Source organism: Schistocerca nitens, chromosome 6 (assembly GCF_023898315.1).
Source record: "Schistocerca nitens isolate TAMUIC-IGC-003100 chromosome 6, iqSchNite1.1, whole genome shotgun sequence".
Classification (NCBI taxonomy): Eukaryota; Metazoa; Arthropoda; class Insecta; order Orthoptera; family Acrididae; genus Schistocerca; species Schistocerca nitens.
This window is the reverse complement of record NC_064619.1, coordinates 315151551-315173180: the sequence shown is the minus strand read 5'-3', so window position 1 is coordinate 315173180 and position 21630 is coordinate 315151551. Positions and strand designations below refer to the sequence as shown.

General features: G+C 43.9%; 1 protein-coding gene across 1 annotated transcript in view; it reads right to left on the bottom strand.

Moving 5' to 3' along the window:
• LOC126262652 (integrin alpha-PS3-like) overlaps positions 1 to 21630 on the bottom strand; it is a 440796-nt gene that overhangs the window by 355088 nt on the left and 64078 nt on the right. The window contains exon 9 of the mRNA XM_049959421.1: positions 5733 to 5948. Coding sequence (XP_049815378.1) covers positions 5733 to 5948 — 216 coding nt within the window. The remainder of the gene's footprint in view (positions 1 to 5732; positions 5949 to 21630) is intronic.

The window sequence follows — 21630 nt, the reverse complement described above, 5'->3', positions numbered from 1 at the left end:
CAGGCACAAAGCGACCCCTATTTTTCATTGCAAGATATCCGAATTTCGCGAAATACCTTACATAATGTCAGAATATCACAATAACTACGACAGTTAACGAAATGACAGGCTGCTCATCTAGAATCTGACGAAATGGGCTGTGAGATGCAAGAGAATCAAATTTTTTTACGAAATAGTTTCCCAAAAATCGTTTGAGTAAGATTGTAGAACAGCCAGCATGAATACCTCTCCAGTCCTGCAGTGTAGACAAGTGGAAATAGCATGTCTTGTTCGTAACTGATGAAGTGCACATCGAACGTAGGTGGTCGCCTTTCAGAACAGGGGGATGGACCCACCCAGCCCTGAAAGTGAGAATGCGTTTCTGCGCAAGGGCCAAGTCAGCTTGCGGGAGGTCTGCTTCAACTATTGGCGCTTATTTTATCAGTGGTAACCCAACTGGCAGGGAATTTGCAAAATTTCTCACTCGAATTCTTCTTCTCCTTGAGAGTGAAGTGCTGCTAAGATCCAGACTGCTTACGTGGTACCAACATGGTGGATGTTCAGCACATTATGCCTTGTGTGCACGGTTTGTTCTGAACCGAAGATATCCTGCTAGATAGATTGGTCGCGGGGGAACAGTGGATTGGCCTGCTCTGTCACCTCACCTAAATACCTCTGGATATTTTGCTTTTGGAATCCATAAAAGACATTGTCGATCGCGATATTCCAATTCCAGATGATCTGCAGAAACATTAGCATGTAACAATGGAAGCGGCAATGAATTATTTCATCCAATGCACAGGCCGGTGCATCACTGTCCATGGTCACCACTTTGAGGACCTTTGAGTGTTCTACCCCACTTTGTGTACTCAACGAATTGAAGTGCTACAAAATGGTGTTCAAGATCCAGTTTCTGTTTCCTGTGAAGTTGAACGTTGTATTTACGTGAATACTTGGTACGTTTTTGAACAGGTTTTGAGGAGATGAAGTGAGTTATCGAATAAAAAAATACAGGGCGCTGATTGAAAAAGACGTACTGCTGCTCATATCTTCGTAACAGTTGTTACTAATACGTTGCATTGTGGTTGGCTGTATAATCAAGAAACCAAAAGTCAGTAAATAATAAAATGGCAACGAATTCCATGGCGTTTCATTCTTTGATTTATTTAGAATGTGTGTGCTGTTTCACTGCAGCAGCTTAAACGTCGTCTAGCAAAAGCGTGACGACAATAGCAAGACAAAGCGCCATCAAATGGAGCATATTTGACTGTATACGATTGCTTAACCTTATGTATAGTCAAGTGCAGCCGCATCTACGTTTTTTGCCGTCGGAACGCCATATAAAATGGCGCTTAATATACAAATATTCTTGTTCATTGCAGGAGGGGATGACGTGTTGCTAGCGAAAATAGTAATGTAAGAGGTGTGGCAACTAAATAACGAGACTGCGCACCTCCTACACACAGCCGCGTGGGGGCTGGTTGGTACTGGAATGCAGTTGGCCTTGAACATGCAGTTGGCCTTGAACGTTCAAGAGGTAACACTGTTCGTTTCGTCTTTTTGTCTGCTTTAGTTTGTTTTTGAGCCTTGGTTGTAGAGGACATGGTTCAGTGATAGTACCGCGATCATGGTGAACTTAAAAATCGAGCAGCGCGTTTACCTGTGATTCCTCTTTAAATTACAAAGTCCACAACGGACTATTTTCTTACATTAAAGGAGGTGTTTGGTAATAATGGTATATCACGTGCGCGAGTTTTTGAATTGCACAAATTGTTTTTAAAAGGTCAGGAGGAGGCTGAAGATAATGGAATTCCCCGTCCATCTGTGAGTTCAAGAACTGAACCAAAGGATACGGTCCGCAGCTCGTGGTCGTGCGGTAGCGTTCTCGCTTCCCACGCCCGGGTCCCCGGGTACGATTCCCGGCGGGGTCAGGGATTTTCTCTGCCTCGTGATGACTAGGTGTTGTGTGATGTCCTTAGGTTAGTTAGGTTTAAGTAGTTCTAAGTTCTAGGGGACTGATGACCATAGATGTTAAGTCCCATAGTGCTCAGAGCCATTTGAACCATTTTGAACCAAAGGATAGGAAAATTTATGAAATTGTGGGGAAAGACCGACGTCTGCGCGTTCGGATGATCCAAGACTTGAACAAAGAGACAGTAAGAAAAATTTTGCTTGACGAGTTAAACATGATAAAAGTTTGTGCAAAATGGTTCCGAAAAACTTCTTTCAGAAACAAACAGACCACGGTAAGAACATTGGCTCTGATGGAATGGAATGACTCAGTGAAGAATCTTACTTGCTCATACACATCATCACGTTTGATGAAAACTGGATCTTCCAGGACGACACACAAACAAAGTGACACCCGATGCACTCGAAGACTCTCACTCCGCTAAGAATGAAAAAGAGAAAAACTGAAGGCAGTTGTGATCGGTTTTGTAAATCAGGAATATTATAATGACTCAGTGGGTGCGTTTTAAAGGTTAAATCGTTGATCATAAATACAGCAAAGAAGTCCTACTCAAGTTGGGGGAAAGAGTAAGGAAGAAAAGACCAGATTTGTGGAAGGACGACGCATGGATTCTGCACTGGGACAATGCGCCAACCCACAGTGCTATACCTGTGAAACAGTTATTAGCGGACACGCGCATTCCTGTGCTCGAACATCCTTCCTATTCCCGGCTCTGAGCACTATGGGACTCAACTGCTGTGGTCATTAATCCCCTAGAACTTAGAACTACTTAAACCTAACTAACCTAAGGACATCACACACATCCATGCCCGAGGCAGGATTCGAACCTGCGACCGTAGCAGTCGCACGGTTCCGGACTGCGCGCCTAGAACCGCGAGACCACCGCGGCCGGCCCCTTCCTATTCACCAGATCTAGCTCCCTGTGACTTTCATCTGTTCCCAAAAGTGTAGCGACCATTGAAGTGAACACATTTTGAACCTCTTGAAACGGTAAGAGCAAACACGGCAGAGTTGTTGAAAAGGGTGACAATGGATGAGCTACAGAAGTGCTTTGCACATTGGAACAGACATATGCAGCGGTCTATAGGTAGAGGAAGTGAGTACGTTGGACGGGATAAAGGTAAGCTGTAACATGGTTAGCAGTAAAACACATTTCTTACACCAGTCTCGTTATTTACTTGCCACACCTCGCAGTGAGAAACGTTTGACATCCGAAACTGGGCATCATGGCACGAAACCAATTATGGCACTGAAATAGAGCATTTTTAGAAGTATCTGAAAATGCACTGAAGAGCCAAAGAAAGCGGTACACCTGCCTAATATCGTGTAGGGTCCCCGCGAGCACGCAGAAGTGCCTCAAGACGACGTGGCGTGGACCCGAATAATGTCTAAAGTAGTGCTCGAGGGAAATGACACCATGAGTTCTGGTAGGCTGTCCATAAATCCGTAAGAGTACCTGGGGGTAGAGATCTCTTCTGAACAGCACGTTGCAAGGCATCCCAGATATGATCAATAATGTTCATGTCTGGGGCGTTTGGGGCCAGCAGAAGTGTTTAAACTCAGAAGCGCGTTCCTGGAGCCACTCTGTAGCAGTTCGGGGCGTGTGCGGTGTCGCATTGTCCTGCTGGAATTTCCCAAGTCCGTCGGAATGCAAAATGGGCATGAATGGATGTAGCTGATCAGACACGATGCTTACGTACGTGTCACCGGTCAGAGTCGTATCTAGAAGTATCAGGGGTCCCATATCACTCCAACTGCACACGCCCCAAACCATTACAGAGCCTGTAAGGGGTTCATTATGTAAGAGGTTTACTGTTCACTACCCTACTGGAGCAAAGGTAATTTCGATGTATTGCTCACGCGCTGCCTGCAATATAAAACATCTCTGCTGCAATAGAATCGCAAGTCAGAGCAGTGGCGGCAGCAGTTGTGGTCGCTCGCTTCTGCAGAGCGGTCGCAGTAGTTCGTTGTTATGGATCAGTCGCAATAGCTCGCTGTTACGGAGAAATCGTAGTAGCTCACCGCTACAGTACAGTTGCTAGCCATGTAAGAGCAATAGCAGTCGCCGCTGGTGCAGCACAGTTCATTGCCACGTAGTGTAAGGTAAACTTTATTATTCTTCATCGCCAGGCGCGTACTTAAATTTATTGTCTGAGATGCTAATATGGATTTGTTTCAATCTTTTCGTGATTTGTCAGCACTAATCAAGTCAGACTTGTAATGTTCAATTTTTTATGTAATGGTCAGCAGGAATGTTTTCAATAATAAGATTTTTCAGAACATAATTTTTACCAGTCATTTACATGAATTTAAATATTTCACAAATTTTCCCAGATAGTCATGTGTTGTTTAATAATCAGAGGACCATCTATGCAGCTGTGTCAACAAGCAAAGTCAGTTTTTTATCTAATAATGCAAATCTCAGACAAACGTTGTCCAGTAGTAGTAGAAAGGCCAGCATTGCACTAAGCTGTGACTTTTAGGAGCAGATATATAGACAGCGTTATCCGGCGACACAATTATGAAGTAATAATTTTTCAGTTTATTCAGGTTGACTTCACAGGGCCATGACGTAGCACTGCTTACGTCCAAAATTTATCAGTTTTAATTCTCAGTCAATTTTGTAATGGAAATTTTTATATACCAGAAGGTTACAAGCCTCCACCAGGTCGAACAGTCCCTTGCTGACATTCAGTGTCCATGGATTCATAAGGTTGTCTCCATACCCGAACACGTCCATCCCCTCGATACAATTTGATACGAGACTCGTCCAACCGAGCAACGTGTTTCCAGTTATCAATAGTCCAATGTCGCTGTTGACAAGTCCAGGAGAGGCGTAAAGCTTTGTGTCGTACAGTCATCAAGGGTACACGAGTGGGCCTTCGATTCCGAAAGCCCATATCAATGATATTTCGTTGAATGGTTCGCACCTTGACACTTGTTGACGGCCCAGGATTGAAATCAGCAACAATTTGCGGAAGGGCTGTACTTCTGTCACGTTGAGCGATTCTCTTAAGTCGTCATTGGTCTGCCGGCCGGAGTGGCCGTGCGGTTCTAGGCGCGACAGTCTAGAGCCGAGCGACCGCTCCGGTCGCAGGTTCGAATCCTACCTCTGGCATGGATGTGTGTGATGTCCTTAGCTAAGTTAGGTTTAATTAGTTCTAAGTTCTAGGCGACTGATGACCTCAGAAGTTAAGTCGCATAGTGCTCAGAGCCATTTGAACCATTTTTTTCGTCATTGGTCTCGTTCCTGCAGAACTTTTCCCGGCCGCAGCTATGTCGGAGATTTGGTCTTTTACCGGATTCCTGATACTCACGGTACACTCGTGAAATGGTCGTCAGGGAAAATCCCCACTTCACCGCCACCGGAGATGCTGTGTCCCATCGCCCGTGCGCCGATCATAACACCACGTTCAAACTCACTTAAATAACCTGCCGTTGTAGCAGCAGTAATCGATCTAATAACTGCGCCATTCACTTGTTGACTTATACAGGCGTTGCCGACCGCAGCGTCATATTCTACCTGGTTAAATATCTCTGTATTTGAATATGCATGCCTATACTAGTTTCTTTGGCGCTTCAGTGTAATAAAAATGCACCCCGGACAGGTGAAGTAGTGTGAAAGTCTAGGGACCGATGACCTCAGCAGTTTGGTCCCTTAGGAATTCACACGCATTTGAACATTTTTCGTTACTGCGTTGCTACGAGCTGACAGCCGTTATAGCCGCGCTGTGTACTGTGATCCCAACCCCGCACGCGCAGCCGCAGTTGCTTGGCCCACCTGCTGGCCGCCGAAGTAGACGTAGACGGCGCCCGCGTCTGCGCGGCCGGCCCGCGGCGCGCCCACCAGCAGGTCGTCGCAGCCGTCGCCGTCCAGGTCGGCCGCGGCCAGCGCCGCGCCGTAGCCGTCGCCCATGCGGCCGCCGCTGCCCGCCGCCAGGCGCGAGTACGACACGCCCGTCTCCACGTCCAGCGGGCCCTCAGCCGCCAGCCACACCTGCCGCACACAGCGCTCTCTCAGCAACCTACAATGTGTACTCACCTCCTGTACAATGGCGACACTAGAAACATGGAAAGTATTCCCCAAAAAAATTAAGAAGTCAGAAAAATAGAGCCTTTCCTAATAGTACAAAGATTGAAAGCCTTCTCTTATAAACGACTTATTCAGGGTGATAGGGTAAGGTCGAGTAAGAATACGCTTCTGGTAAGAGTTCGCAGTGGCATTTTCTCTACATTGGCAACACTGACCGACAGCGAAATACTACATTTAGTATTTGTTCTACATTCTCTCTCTTCTCAGCGATCACAGGCTCTGTAGACCACCCGCTGCATCAACGATCAGCTTCCACCGCCTTCTATCTCTCGCAGTCTCTCTCCACCCTGCAGAAATTCCTAATGCTGCGATGTCCTTCTCTGTGTCATCTTTCCACCTTTTACGAGGTCGGCCCAATGGTCTTGTTGCCTGGAGGGTTCCTTCAAATGCTTTCTTGTTGATTCTGTTGTTTCCCATTCTGGCCACATTTCCACCCCATTGCAGTCTCCTACTTTTAATTTCTGGGTGATAGTGGGTTGCTTTATTAACTGATAATTTTCATTGTTCTTTCGAATTCTCCATACGCTATTCTCCAACACAGGTCTCCAGAGTTTTCTCATTACTTTTCTTTCAAAAACATTCAGTTTTTCTCTTTCGCTCTTTGTAAGCGTCCAGCTTTCTGAACCGTACAGTACTATGGGGCAGTACAGAGATCTTGGTGACGTACTGATCACACGTGCAATGAGAGGCTCTCAGGGATGGACAGACCATCGACTCGTGAGGTCCAAATTAAAGATAACTTTGAAGGCACCACGCCGAGCTTCACACAAAATACCAACAAAATTGTCCTGCAAAATCTTGGCCAATGATCAGACTATGAGAGCAAAACTGGATGAAAAATTTGGTGTCGATGGCCTTTTGATATCTGAATCTGCCCCTGTAGATGAACAGTGGAGTGCATACGCTAGCAGACTGCGTGGCTGTGCTTCAGAAGTCTTGGGAAAGCCTCAGAAGAAGCACCAGGACTGGTTTGACGACTCAGATCCAGAGATCAGAAAGCTAATTAATGATTTCAGAACCTCTCTTCGCACCCCTGATGATAACAAGCGTAGAGCAGCGCATTACAATCTGAAAGTGAAGCTACGTGCTCTCAAAGACAGTTGGTGGGCAAATAAAGCAAATGAAATACAGTTATATGCCGACTCACACCAAACGGGCAGATTCTTTGAGTCCCTGAAAACTATCTTTGGTCCAAGAGTTGGGAAGATAGCACCAGTCTATAACAAAGATAAAAGTTGTCGGCTGACGCAACAGAGTGACATCCTGTCTCGGTGGGCGGAACATTTTAATGACGTTCTTAATCCCGACCATCAGACAACCGATATTCCATACATAGAAGCACTTGAAGACCTCCCAGTTGAGGAACAACTTGCGGATGCCCCTTCCTACGATGAATTCATTTCAGCACTGGCTAAGCTGAAAAATGACAAAACAGCAGGACTAGATAACTTGCCATCAGAGCTTGTAAGTAGGCTGTTTAGGTTTTTTTTATTGGTAACGCCACCTCTGTACGAAAATCACTGGCTGTGCTGTGTGCAGTCTGTGGCTGCTTTGCATTGTTGTAATACTCGCCATTGTAGTGTTAGGCAGCTGGCTGTGAACAGCGCGTAGCGTTGCGCAGTTGGAGGTGAGCCGCCAGCAGAGGTGGATGTGGGGAGAGAGATGGCGGAGTTTTGAAATTTGTCATGAACTGCTCTATATATATATATATATATATATATATATATATGATGATATCAAGGTAAATACATTGTTTGTTCTCTATTAATATCTTTCATTTGCTAACTATCCCTATCAGTAGTTAGTGCCTTCCATAGTTTGAATCTTTTATTTAGCTGGCAGTAGTGGCGCTTTCTGTATTGCAGTAGTGGGAGTAACCAAGATTTTTGTGAGGTAAGTGATTTGTGAAAAGTACAGGTTAATGTTAGTCAGGGCCATTCTCTTGTAGAGATGATTGAAAGTCAGATTGCGCTGCGCTAAAAATATTGTGTGTCAGTTTAAGCACAGTCGTGTATAAATTTTTCTAAAGGGGAAGTTTCAAGCTATATAAATATGGGGGGCCAAACATCAAGAAACCATTGTTTGCTCTGATCTTAAGGATTTGGGAGTATGAAATGATTCCACAAGACTGGAAAGATGCTTGCATTTCCAAGATCTATAAAGGCAAGGGTGACATATCAGACTGCAGCTCCCACAGGGGCATTTCTCTTCTCTCAGCAGCGGGAAAAGTCCTTGCCCACATAATTAACACCCGGTTAACACACTTTGCAGAAAAACTGCTACCAGAGACCCAGTGTGGCTTTCGCCCAAACAGAGGCACAGTGGATGCCATATTTGTTGTCAAACAAATGCAAGAGAAAAGCTTAGAGCAACATCGGCCTTTGTTCATGTGCTTTGTAGACCTGGAAAAAGCTTTTGATCGTGTCCCACGGGAAGCTCTCTAGATCATACTAAAGAAAACTGGGTGCCCTGACAAAATTGTCAGTTTGATTCGGCAGTTTCATGAAAACATGATGGCAAAAATCCGCCATGAGGACAAGCTCTCAGAACAGTTTCCCGTGACATGTGGTGTAAAACAAGGCTGTGTTCTGGCTCCCACATTCTTCTCACTTTACTTCGCAGTTGTTATGAGAGACGCGACCAAAGCCTGTAGTAATCAAATTAGTCTCGACACAAGGACAGACAAAAGTGTCTTCAACATCTCTCGCCTCAGAACAAAAAGTCGCGTAACCAAACTATCAGTCTTAGAGATTCTCTACGCGGATGATGTATGCATGATGGCTAATTCTTGCGAAACTCTTCAGACTTACATAAATCTGCTAAATGCCTCCTGCAGAAGATTTGGCTTAGCCATTAGCATCACTAAGACGCAAGTTCTCAAACAGCCACTTAGAGGTCTTAATGCAGATGACTCCAGTATTGAGATAAATAACAAACCCTTGCAAAATGTGTCAAATTTCAAATACCTGGGAAGCCAAATTAGAAGTGACAACAGCCTGACAACGGAAATCGCAGCGCGTATAGCCAGCGCAGCCTCAGCCTTCGGTAAGCTTAATGACCGAGTATGGAAATCACATGATCTCAAACTACAAACAAAAATTGCAGTCTACAAAGCAGTAGTATTATCCACCTTACTCTATGCCTCGGAAACCTGGTGCTGTTACAAAGCTGACATTAAGAAGCTAGATAAATTTCATCTTCGATGTCTGAGATCAATTCTGCGCATCAAATGGGAAGACCGTGTCCCAAACACGGAGATTTTGCGCCGCGTGAAACTGGCTGGTATTGAAGCTTTAATAATGAAACATCAACTGAGATGGAATGGTCACATAGTACACATGGATGACAGTAGGCTACCTAAAGCGGTGTTCTACTCGCAGCTCTCGTGCGGGAAGAGGAGGAAAGGTGGTCAACACCTGCGATATAAAGACACCATTAAACGCCACCTTGCAGCCTATGGCATTCCAAACAACCGTTGGGAGGAGCTAGCATTGCGCCGATCGGAGTGGCGATCAACTGTACATAAGAGCATCGAACAATTCGAGCAAAAGCGTCTAATGAACCTGGATGCTAAAAGAGAGCTCCGAAAATCTCAGCTCAAGCCTGTCTACACGTATACTTACAACTCTGCTGGTCAACTTCACTGTGCTTCATGCAACAGGATATTCAAAGCGAAATTCGGATTCGCGAGCCACATCCGAGCCTACCACAACAAGGACAGAGAAGACTGACGGAGTCGCTGTCGCCGGACACGGCGAGGAGGACATCATCATCATCATCATGGGGCAGATAATAGCGTTGTATATCTTCATCTTTGTGGTGATTGACAAAGCTTTACTTTTGAGTGGGTTGATTAGTGAATACAGACATCTTGACCCTGAGGCTATTTTTTCATTTATATCCACTGTTATGATATTTTTACCGTTGAAACGTGATCCAAGGTATTTAAACTGGAGAACTTTTCTGAATTTAGAATGTTGGTCAATATCAAAGTAAGGATTTGGGTTTATGACTCTACCTATTTCCAAATATTCGGTTTTCTCTTGGTTAATCAAAAGCCCGATTTTGCTGGCACTGTGCCTGAGAGATCTGTACATCTCTTTCAGTTTCACTCAGCAACACTATATCATCTGCATAAGCCAGGAGTCTTACTTCACTGTGTTCGAATCGGAGACCATTGTATAGATGTAATTTACTCTCCGGAACCACTTTCTCTAATGCAAGGTTGAAGAGGACTCATGAAAGAGCGTCTCCCTGTCGTAAGCCTGTTTTAATTGTGAAGGTGAGGGACAGGGATCCTCTGAACTTCACTGCTGCCTGGGAGCCATCCATGCACAGTTGTATCATCCTAATGATTTTACTGGGTACTCTAAATTTTCGTCAGGTGTTGTAGAGGCTACTTCTGTGGATGCTGTCGTAGGCTCGGAGGAAGTCAATAAAGAGACAGTGGATGGTTTTGTTAAATTCCAAGTATTTCTCAAAGATCTGTCGTACAGCAAACAAATTATCAGTTGTGGAGCGGTTTGTTCGAAATCCAGCCTGGTAATCTTGAATAATGTTTTCCGCGTAAGGTTTAAGTTTTTCCAGAATGGTCATTGACAGGATTTTGTATGTTATGTTCAGCAAACTGATTCCTCTGTAATTTCCACATTCCATTCTGTTTCCTTTCTTGTGTATGGGACAAATTATTGCAGTTTTCCAATCTTCAGGCAGCGTTTCAGTTTTCCAGATCATTGTAATAAGGTTATAAATTTCTCTGTGTAGTTTGCTTCCGCCCTCTTTTAACATCTCTGTTGATATCTGATCCTCTCTACATTGGTGTCCATAATTAAAGCAACGAACGAAAATTTTTCAAGGTTGCTTTTATTTTACCACAGTACAGTATAAACAGGTGATAGTAAATTAAAAACTATGTAAAGAACAAAGAACGTAAACTACTGCTACATGCATAGAGGAAGACAAAAATATTCTTCATTTTTTCCAACTTAACGGATTTTCACACAGCTGGTTGATGTGCTTAGTGTGATTTGACCACCTCTGGCAGCAGTATAGGCCTGACAACGACAAGGCATGCTGTGAATGATGTCATCAATCTCATGTTGTGCCAATAACGCGCATTCTTCCCGCAGAGCTGCTCGCAAGTCTTGGAGAGTGGTTGGTGGATGGGGACGTGGCACAACCCGTCTCCCAGGTACGCCCCAGATGTGCTCTATGGGATGCAAATTCGAAGAGCGAGCAGATCATGCCATTCGTGCAATTTCTTTCGTTTCCAAGAAAATGGCCGGCCGCAGTGGCCGAGCGGTTCTAGGCGCTTCAGTCTGGAACCGCGCGACAGCTACGGTCGCAGGTTCGAATCCTGCCTCGGGCATGGATGTGTGTGATGTCCTTAGGTTGGTTAGGTTTAAGTAGTTCTAAGTTCTAGGGGACTCATGACCACAGATGTTAAGTACCATAGCGCTCAGAGCCATTTGAACCATTTTGAACCAAGAAAATGTCAGCCACCCATGCTCTATAAGACCGAGCATTATCGACCATTAATACGAAGCCTGGGTCTACTGCACCTCGCAGTAACGACACATGAGGTCCCAAGATCTCGTCACGCTACCTCACAGCAATTAAACCTTACCAATTCGCCCATGCAATTTCATGACGAGAGAAACAACAGAATGATTCACATTAAGGTATCCGGCCACATCAATTTGCGACTGTCCTGCTTCCATTCTTCCTTTCGCTATCCATCGCAGGGAGCCTGGTAGGCGTCTTCTCTGTGCCATACTGCACCGTCTGTTGCTGTGTACACAGCGACTGTGGATGTGGGACTACACGCAAACACTACCCCGTTTGAAAGTTGCCCTGATGTCATCGGTGCTGTGGTTGTCCTTGACCTGAATGTCATCCTCCGTGCAGAACGCGGTCGTACGGACATCTATTGACAGTTTGTATGACTGGATGCAGGACGGGGAAATAACAGTTTGTTGCTTTAATTTTGGAAACCAGTGTATACTGACGCCATCACATGTAATCTTGAAGATCTCAACCAGATTTATTGGATGTAGCAGGTAAATAGAAGCTTTTGTTTCAAATTATGTAATCCTTAAGTTACATATCGTAAGCGGTAAGCACTGTTTAGATATGCATTAGAAAATGCCAAAAGAATCACCGTTATGTGAGGAACAAACCACGTCACGAGAAACAGCGGAACCGAACAGAAACTGCCATTTCTCGTATTGTTTTGAACTGTGTAGCGCATCGGTTAAAGGTACGCAGTAAGATAGAGAGAAATACTACGCGCCTGCTCTTAACCCCTCCCCCCCCCCCCTCCCCCCGCCCTCCTTCTCCGTTTCTAACGGTTACTAATTCAGGATGACCCATTAGTCAGTCATACGCGATTGCTTTGTTTCGAGCTGCATATTCTACAGTACCCCCAATCCAAACAGCTGAGATGTCCTTCGAGTGAACGGGAATATTCCCATTCAATCCGCAGGTCTTCTCAACAGAAGACTTTCCTCCATCAGAAACCACTGAGAGAGTCAGATTTCCAACAGCTCAAGAAGGCAACGGTGTTTAACAGGAGCTCACGGACGAATGCTGCTCCCCAGTGACAGATGATTTGTCTGTGCAGTCACCAGGAAAAAACCCAAGAATGTAACACAAATGAAGTTCAGAGAGCTGATGTATGAACAGGTGTAGGCCTACCCAGTATTTACCCACTTCACAGAAGCTCTCCAGCCAAACTTGCAGAACTAACGCTCCTGGAAGAAAGGATGATGCGGAGACATCGCTTAGCCACAGCTTGGGGGACGTTTCCAGGATGAAATTTTCTCCCTGCAGTGGAGTACGGGCTGATCTGAAACTTCCTAGCTGGCCGAGACTCCAACTAGAGACCGCTGCTTTTCGCGTGCAAGTGCTCTACTAATTGAGCTACCAAAGCACGGCTCCGGACCTGTCCTCACCCGCCAGTACCTCGTCTCCTAGCCTTCAAACTTCACAGAAGCTCTCCTGCAGAACTAAGACTCCTGGAAGATGGAATAAGTTATGAGGACAGCTGGTTGAGTCGTACTTGGGTAGCTCAGTCGGTAGAGAACTTGTCTATGAAAGGCGAAGGGCCTGAGTACGAGTCTCGGTACGACATACAGTTTTAATCTGCTGGGAAGTTTCATAGCAACAAACAGCCCACTGCAGAGCGAAAATTTCACTCTGGTTCCAATTATTTTGTCTAGTTGTGTTGTTGCCTCTGTGTCATTATGTATTCAGATTAAGCAACACCTTCATCAGATAGTCCATCATCACTGTCTTTATCGACTGCAGTGGAACAAACTGCGGTAATTTCGTCAGGATTCATCATTTTGAAACCAAACTCATCAATTTCTTTCCGGCTGTTCTTTCAGGCTTACACCGTTGAAGTTCCAACATCAAATTCAGCACAAAGTTTTTCAAAAAGTCTGTCCAGTACGGAAACTAAATAATGGACTACCACAGGGATCTGTTTTAGCCCCATCACTATTCAATTTATACATTAGTGATTTACCAACCACAATATCAACTAAATTCATCTATGCTGGTGACATCGCACTAGTAGCACAGTGCAGTAATTTCGAAGATGGTGAACGAATTCTTACGGAGGATCTGGAGAAGATGTCAACTTTCTTTAACACCTGGATGGTGATCCCAAGCACATCAAAAACTGAAGTCTCTTGTTTCCATCTAGCGAATCGTGCTGCGAACTACAAACCAAGAGTTCTGCTCAATGGACAAACGTTGAGGTACAATCCTTTCCCCAAATATCTCGAAATCGCTCTAGATAGAACCCTAAGCTACAAAGAGCACATCACCAAGCTTTCTCACAAAGTTGCTGCAAGGAACAACATATTACATAAGCTCAGTGGTACCACCTGGGAAACCTCTGCTGACTGTCTGCGTTTAACTGGCATCAGTCTTGTGTACTCTGCTACCGAGTACTGTGCACCTGTCTGGTTGGAAAGTGTACATGTGAAGAAGGTAGACACAAAACTGAACGACACAATGCGCTGCATTACTGGTTCCATCAAATCAACCCCATGCCACTGGTTACCTGTCTGAGTCACATCCCTCCACCTCACTTAATGCGGAAACAAGCTCTACTGAGGGAGGCCAAGAAAATCTCTGCATCACCCTCTCTACCACTTCACCAGGAATTCTGTCATCCGCCACAGTAACGATTGCGATCAAGAAGGCCAGCAAGTGTTACTGCAGGACAACTCATCGCGGATGGGTTTGATCTAAATGAAAGTTAGAAGCATGAATGGTCAACAAAAACATTGGGAACAGAACCCATCACATTTATCCCACAAAGAAGCCAAAAGGTTTTGACCTACCGAGGAACCTTTGGTGCCGCATCAACAGGTTAAGGACTGGACATAGTTGTTGTAGGTACTTCAGTTACAAATGGGGCCGGATCAGTTCACCAATGTGTGAATGTAATCAAGAAGAGCAGACAACTGAACATTTAGTCCAACGCTATCCACTTCATTCATACCCTGGAATTCCCGATGACTTGTTCACTCTCACACCCAGCTTAATTAACTGATTGAAAAATCTTGTCTAATATCATATGTATATTGTATAAAATCATTTGCCTTATATCAACTGTATATTGTATAAAATCACCATACGATTAAATAATAAAATGTAATTTATTGTCTGTGGACAAACACCTTCCATCTCTTTGATGTCCCATTTATACTCTCAACAAAAGCGCGCGACCCAGAACATTACAACTCAGTGCCAACTTGTTAACTGTCTCCGTGCCGGGAGCTGTGTACGGTAGGGTTGCCAGACTAAATTGACAAAATTACCGAACGTGGCCTGGCGAAAGGATTTGCTGAACTGAGGGCTACGGCTGAACACAATAAAACACTTGGTAAAAGTTAAAAATTATACTTGTTATTGCTAGTCACAGCTTTCAACAAATTTTTGTTAAGTTGAATTTTTGGTAAAAGTCGTTGCATGTTGTAAACGTGAAATTACAATGAATATATAATTCTGCTTTTACCATATCAACACTCAGTTCGTTTCTATCATCCATCACACCATAAATGATTCATGTGACTTTCAGTTAGGCTTTTCTGTCTGGAGCCGCCATTGTCTTTATGATAACCTTTTATGCTAGGTGTTTCTTCTCTATATAGACCCGTTTTCCACGAATTCGTGTTTGTGGACGTAGAAGCTTGACTTCGCAACTGTTCCAGAGTTGTACGTAGTATACCGATCTCTTCGTGTAAGCTACCGTTATCAGTGTCGTCTTGAATACGCACCACCTTTGATGCTTGTACATTTTTTTCGTATGTAGGAGCTAATTGAAAATCTTTAAAGACGAGTTTTCGTAGTCAAACTACTGTTTACGATAATCTTCGGCTCTTTGGCAGGCAACGAGTGATACGAATAGAATTCTAAAAATACCAAACGGACACCGAATCGTGGCTGAGATAGCGAACACTTCGATAAAAATCGATCACCTGGCAACACAAGTCTATGGTGATCGGCAAAATTTAAATTTAATAGTTGTCGTCGTCAATTGTCGCCACTGTTACTTCCGTAATATCAAATACTATGTAGTTACTGTACTAAAAGCAAAAGAAGTACGAACCGGATGAACTGGAATCCGAATTAATGAGGACCTCATGGACGAGGATCTGCTATACTTTAATTTTACAGGTTTCTCCGAATCATCACAGCACGGATGATCGTCCACAGACACGTTTTTCTCCCGAGCGTTTTCTGCGCTGGTTCTGCGCCCGGAACATGTCGCATTGTTCGTGTTGGCTTTCATCGGGGACGCGCGAGATGTGCGGTATTGTTCTCGCGTCTATCAGCTAACAATACATTGCAAACCCAGTGAGATTAGCCTTTGTTAAACGACTTCAGGTAAAATGCTGCTTTGTTCAGAGCAATCAATGAATAGGCTGTAGCCGGTAAGAACGAAAATTAAAACTGAGTACAGCGACTCCTGCCATTCTGGCGCTGTGATTAGTCGTCGCTGTGTGCAGTCTCCAGCTCCCAATAGCTACTTACTTGCTTACTTCTGAATCTTAAACATAACCCATCGTCCATATCATGGGAGTAATAACTGTTTAAGCCGTCCGTTGAGACCGAGCGGTTCTAGGCGCTTCAGTCTGGAACCGCGCGACCGCTACGGTCGCAGGTTCGAATCCTGCCTCGGGCATGGATGTGTGTGATGTCCTTAGGTTTAAGTAGTTCTGAGTTCTAGGGGACTGATGACCTCAGATGTTAAGTCCCATAGTGCTCAGAGCCATTTGAATAATTGTTGAACAGTGGAAATCTCACAGCGAAATGTTAAAGTTTCAAAGATTTCGTGATGTTTGATGTTTCTGGTTTCTTACCAGCAGTGTTACTAGTAATGAAGATGACACCGATTTAGTTTTTGAGCATCTAATTGTAGATGTGTAACTTCTTTTAGTAATTTTGCAGCCAGCAAGAATAGAAGCAATACATGGCTCACAGAATGAAGTCTTTTGTTTTTGGTGAAATGTGAGATGTGGTGAACGTTCAAGACTCGCTAAAACAACCAACACTTACGGCTAAAAATCGTGCGTTTAGAATTCTCAACTGAAAAGACAAGAGACATCTTGAGAACCAAATTACGAAACCTTAAAAACCCTTTTTGCGTTGATGGGATGCTCGTTATAAAAAGTAATAACGAAGTTCTGAAGATGAAAGCCAAGCTTTGAACCATAGATAAAGAGATTACACCCAGTTCCATTGTAGGTCGTATGTATTATAAACACAATTTTACTAGGCTGATGCGCAATCTTAAAGACTAACTTCACACACTGATATCTGTTCTTGAGATATTAGATGAAGGTTTTGCGGTAACGTGATCAGATACACATGTGAAACTATATGGTTCCAGAGACCTTTTCAAGTCTCAAACATCTATGATGGATACACGCAGATTGAGCGACGAATAGAAATTTGTACCAAGGCCAGGATGTGAATCTGGGTCTCCTGATCTCTAGGGAGATGTGGTAACCACTATGTCCACTTAGTATTCCCCCTAAACTGGAACAGTATTGCAATGGCTCTCCAGCTGTATTGGGATAATACCGAACAAAATGGGAGATCCTGCCTGAAACCCAGGCATAAATACGTAAATCAAGTGAAAATACGGGGCTCCATAGATTTGATGAAAGCATCAATGCCTGTGTACCAGGAATAATCCACCATTTCGTTCGACTGTGCTATTTCAATACAGTTGGAGAGCCTCTGTAATGCCGTTCGAGCTGAGGGGAAACACCAAGTGGGCTGAGATGTGAATGGTAGTTTGAATTGAGAAGGGATGCGTGTTGGGTGCAGTCCGTGCAGCCGTGCAAATCCACTGCGCCGGGGTGGCGTGGTGGTTAGCGCGCCTGTCTAGCGAGCAGGAGACCCTGGTTCAAATCCCGCCCTTTGTGCAACTTTTCGTTTGTCAGTTGAGTTTGCATATATTCATTTCCAGATATAAACACAAAATTCCAAAAACGGCAGCATTGTTGTTACGGAAGAAACTTCCAAGCAATTCACAATATAAAGTCGACTACCTAAAATATCCTCTTAATGTTAAGTATAGGCACAAATACAGGAAAGGAGCATAGCGTGCTTTTAAGAGGCAAACTATATTACTGTTAACGATAATTAACATATCACTTCAAACGACGCGTGCGCTGCTTCTAAATGTAACCGAAAGCACTATATGACCTCTTTGCCCGTAGCTGCTTCGCTACTCATCATGGAGCACCAGCGTGCTCTGCTGCACAAACTTAACGGCGGCCAGCATCGGCTCGCCCTCAGTCGTTCACCACCGACAGCTGGAAGATAGACCAGGGCAAGTGCTGAAAGTCATGTGGGACATGGACGCTATGAGCAATTAAAGGGACTGAATATTATCTCGAGCGATTGAGTAATGGTATTCGATCAGCTTACGAGCCCGAGAAGCATGTCGCTCGAATTTATTGAACGACGGCCCTGGAACTCAATCTGCTATTTATGGCTACAGAATCCATGGACAAGGTTGAATCACTGGTCGTAGTTATTGGTGCCTGTTCTACTAGCTTGATGAGCTCAGTAGTGTGCAGACTGTGCCAAGTTTTTGACTATCCACCGTGATCCTTGTATTATGTATTTTATGGTTGACTTAATCTGATTTTATACTTTACCGGTAGCTAACTTACTCTGGTAATGGTACCTTCCTTTCATGGTACAGTTATTCTTGTTTAGTGGGTTTGAGACCGGTGCTTTTAATTTATCAATATTTGTGCTGCCTGTGTAGTTATTTAATTTTGCACTTCTTGTTAATTTAACTGTTTGTCATTTCACATGAAGCATATGGGAGTTGTTGTTTAAACTTCATTTATATATTCTTTTGTGAATCCAGCCAGAGACATTTATATTTTACCTAAAGAGTTCAATATGTCTTCTTCAGATTTACCGGAGATCTGTACCCAGGACAGAACGAAGGTCAGCATCGGTCGTAATGTCATCTGTCTTTTATATTGCATTGTAGACCTAGATTTCAACCGACAGTGCAGCTATTGTCAGTGCTATAAATGCAAATAATGCAAGAATCAGACATAGAAACAGCACATTAATCAAACGCCATGTTACAGTTCTACATCTACATGGATACTCTGCAAATCACACTTAAGTGCCTGGAGAGGGTTCATCGGGCCACCTTCACAATAATTCTATATTATTTCAATCTCGGACAGCGCACGAAAAAAAAAAAACATACACCTATGTCTTTTCGTGCGAACTCTGACTTTCCTTATTTTATTATGATGATAGTTTCTGCCTACGTATGTAGGTGTCAACAAAATATCATCGCATTCGGAGGAAAAAGTTGGTGATGAAATTTCGAGAGAAGAAAATGGTTCAAATGGCTCTGAGCACTATGGGACTTAACATCTATGGTCATCAGTCCCCTAGAACTCAGAACTACTTAAACCTAACTAACCTAAGGGCAGCACACAACACCCAGTCATCACGAGGCAGAGAAAATCCCTGACCCCGCCGGGAATCGAACCCGGGAATCCGAGCGTGGGAAGCGAGAACGCTACCGCACGACCACGAGCTGCGGACTCGAGAGAAGATTCCGTCGCAACGAAAAACACCTTTGTTTTAATGATGTCCACCCCAAATCCAGTATTATGCCAGTGACGCTCTCTCCCCATTTCGCGATAATATAAACCGTACTACTCTTCTTTGAACTTTCTCGGTGTACTCCGTTAATCCTATCTCGTAAGGATTCCTCACCGCGCAGTACTATTCCAAAGAGGACGGACAAGCGTAGTGTAGGCAGTCTCTTTAGTAGATTTGTTGCATTTTTTAAGTGTTCTGCCAATAAAACGCAGTCTTTGATTTGCCTTTCCCCCAACGTTTTCTGTGAGTTCTTTCCAATTAAAATTTTTCGCAATCGTAATTCCTAGGTATTTAGCTGAATTTACGGCCTTTGGGTTTGATTGATTTATCGTGTAAGCGAAGTTTAACGGATTCCTTTTAGCAAAAAAATGGTTCAAATGGCTCTGAGCACTATGGGACTTAACAGCTGTGGTCATGAGTCCCCTAGAACTTAGAACTACTTAAACCTAATTAACCTAAGGACATCACACACATCCATGCCCGAGGCAGGATTCGAACCTGCGACCGTAGCAGTTGCGCGGTTCCGGACTGCGCGCCTAGAACCGCGAGACCACCGCGGCCGGCTTCTTTTAGCACTCCTGTGGATGAACTCACAAACTTTTCATTATTTAGGGTCATTTGCAATTTTCGCATCATACGGATATTTTTTGTAAATCGTTTTGCGATGTGTTTTGATCTTCCTATGACTTTACCGGACGATAAACGACAGCATCTTCTGCAAACAACCTAAGACGGTTGCTCAGATTGTCTCCTAAATCGGTTATATAGATAAGGAAGACCAGAGGGCTTATGGCACTACCTTGGGGAACTACAGAAATCACTTCTGTTTCACCCGATGACTTCCCGTCAATTACTACGAACTTGACCTTTCTCACAGGAAATGTCGAATCCTATCACGTAACTGAGACGATGTTCTACAAGCACGCAATTTGACTACAAGCCGCTTGTGTGGTACAGTGTCTAAAGCATTCTGGAAATCTAGAAATACGGAACCAACTTTAAATCCTTTGTCAATAGCATTCAATGCTTCGTGTGTTTCACAAGAATGATGTTTTCTAAATCCGTGTTGACCGTGTGTCACTAGACCGTTGTCTTCGAGGTAATTCCTAATGTTCGAACACAATATATGTTCCAAAATCCAGCTGCATATCGACGTTAGTGTTGTAGGCTTGTAATTTAGTGGATTACTCCAACTGCAATTCTTGAATATTGGTTCTTGAATATTGGTGTGACTTGTGTAACTTTCCAGTCATTTGGTACGAATCTTTCGTCAAGCGAGCGTTTGCATATGATTTTTAAGTATGGAGATATTGCATCAACATACTCTGAAAGGAATCTAATTGGTATACGATCTGGACCAGAAGACTTGCTTTCATTGATGTAAGTTGCTTCACTACTTCGAGGATATCTACTTCTAGGTTACTCATGTTGGCAGCAGGTTTTGATTAGAATTCGGGAATATTTACTTCTTCTTCATTGGTGAAGAAATTTCGGAAGGCTGTGTCATCGATAGTATTTCCATTGCTATCGCGCAGAGAGAGGATTGATTGTGTCTTGCCGCTAGCACACTTTACATACGACCAGAATCTCTTTGGATTTTCTGCCAGGTTTCGAGACAAAGTTTTTTTGTGGAAACTGTTATAGGCATCTCGCATTGAAGACTGCGATAAATCTCGAGCTTATGTAAAATATCGCCAATCTTGGAGATTTTGCGTGCGTTTAAATTTCTACAGAATTACAATTCCACAGTCGCATATCGTTTAACTAGTCATGTAGACTTGTATATAATTAAGTTGGTTGGTTGTTTCGGGGAAGGAGACCAGACAGCGAGGTCATCGGTCTCATCGGATTAGGGAAGGACGGGGAAGGAAGTCGGCCGTGCCCTTTGAAAGGAACCATCCCGGCATTTGCCTGGAGCGATTTAGGGAAATCACGGAAAACCTAAATCAGGATGGCCGGACGCGGGATTGAACCGTCGTCCTCCCGTATAACTAAGTATATGACTAGTTATAACGGAGTGTAATTTTAGAATTGTAATTGTGTAGAACTGTGACGTGGCGTTCGATCAGTGTGCTGTTTCTATGTCCGATTCTTGCATTATTTGCGTTTGTGGCACCGAGGATAGCTGCACTCTCAGTTGAAATCTAGATGTGCATTGCAACAAAAAAGACAGATGATATTACGACCTATGGTGACCTTCTTTCTGTCCTGGATTACATCACGGTCGTGGAGCATAATCATTCCCATGGAATCGATCATGATAAGATTTATATGTCATGAGTGCCGATTGGTTGTTGAGTTTGCTGGACTTGACAGATCTCAGTTCATGTGCTGATTATTGACATGTCTGATTTTTTTTTAATATTTGTTAACGGACACCTTTCTGGTGTTTTCTAGTAAGCCCTGAATTTTA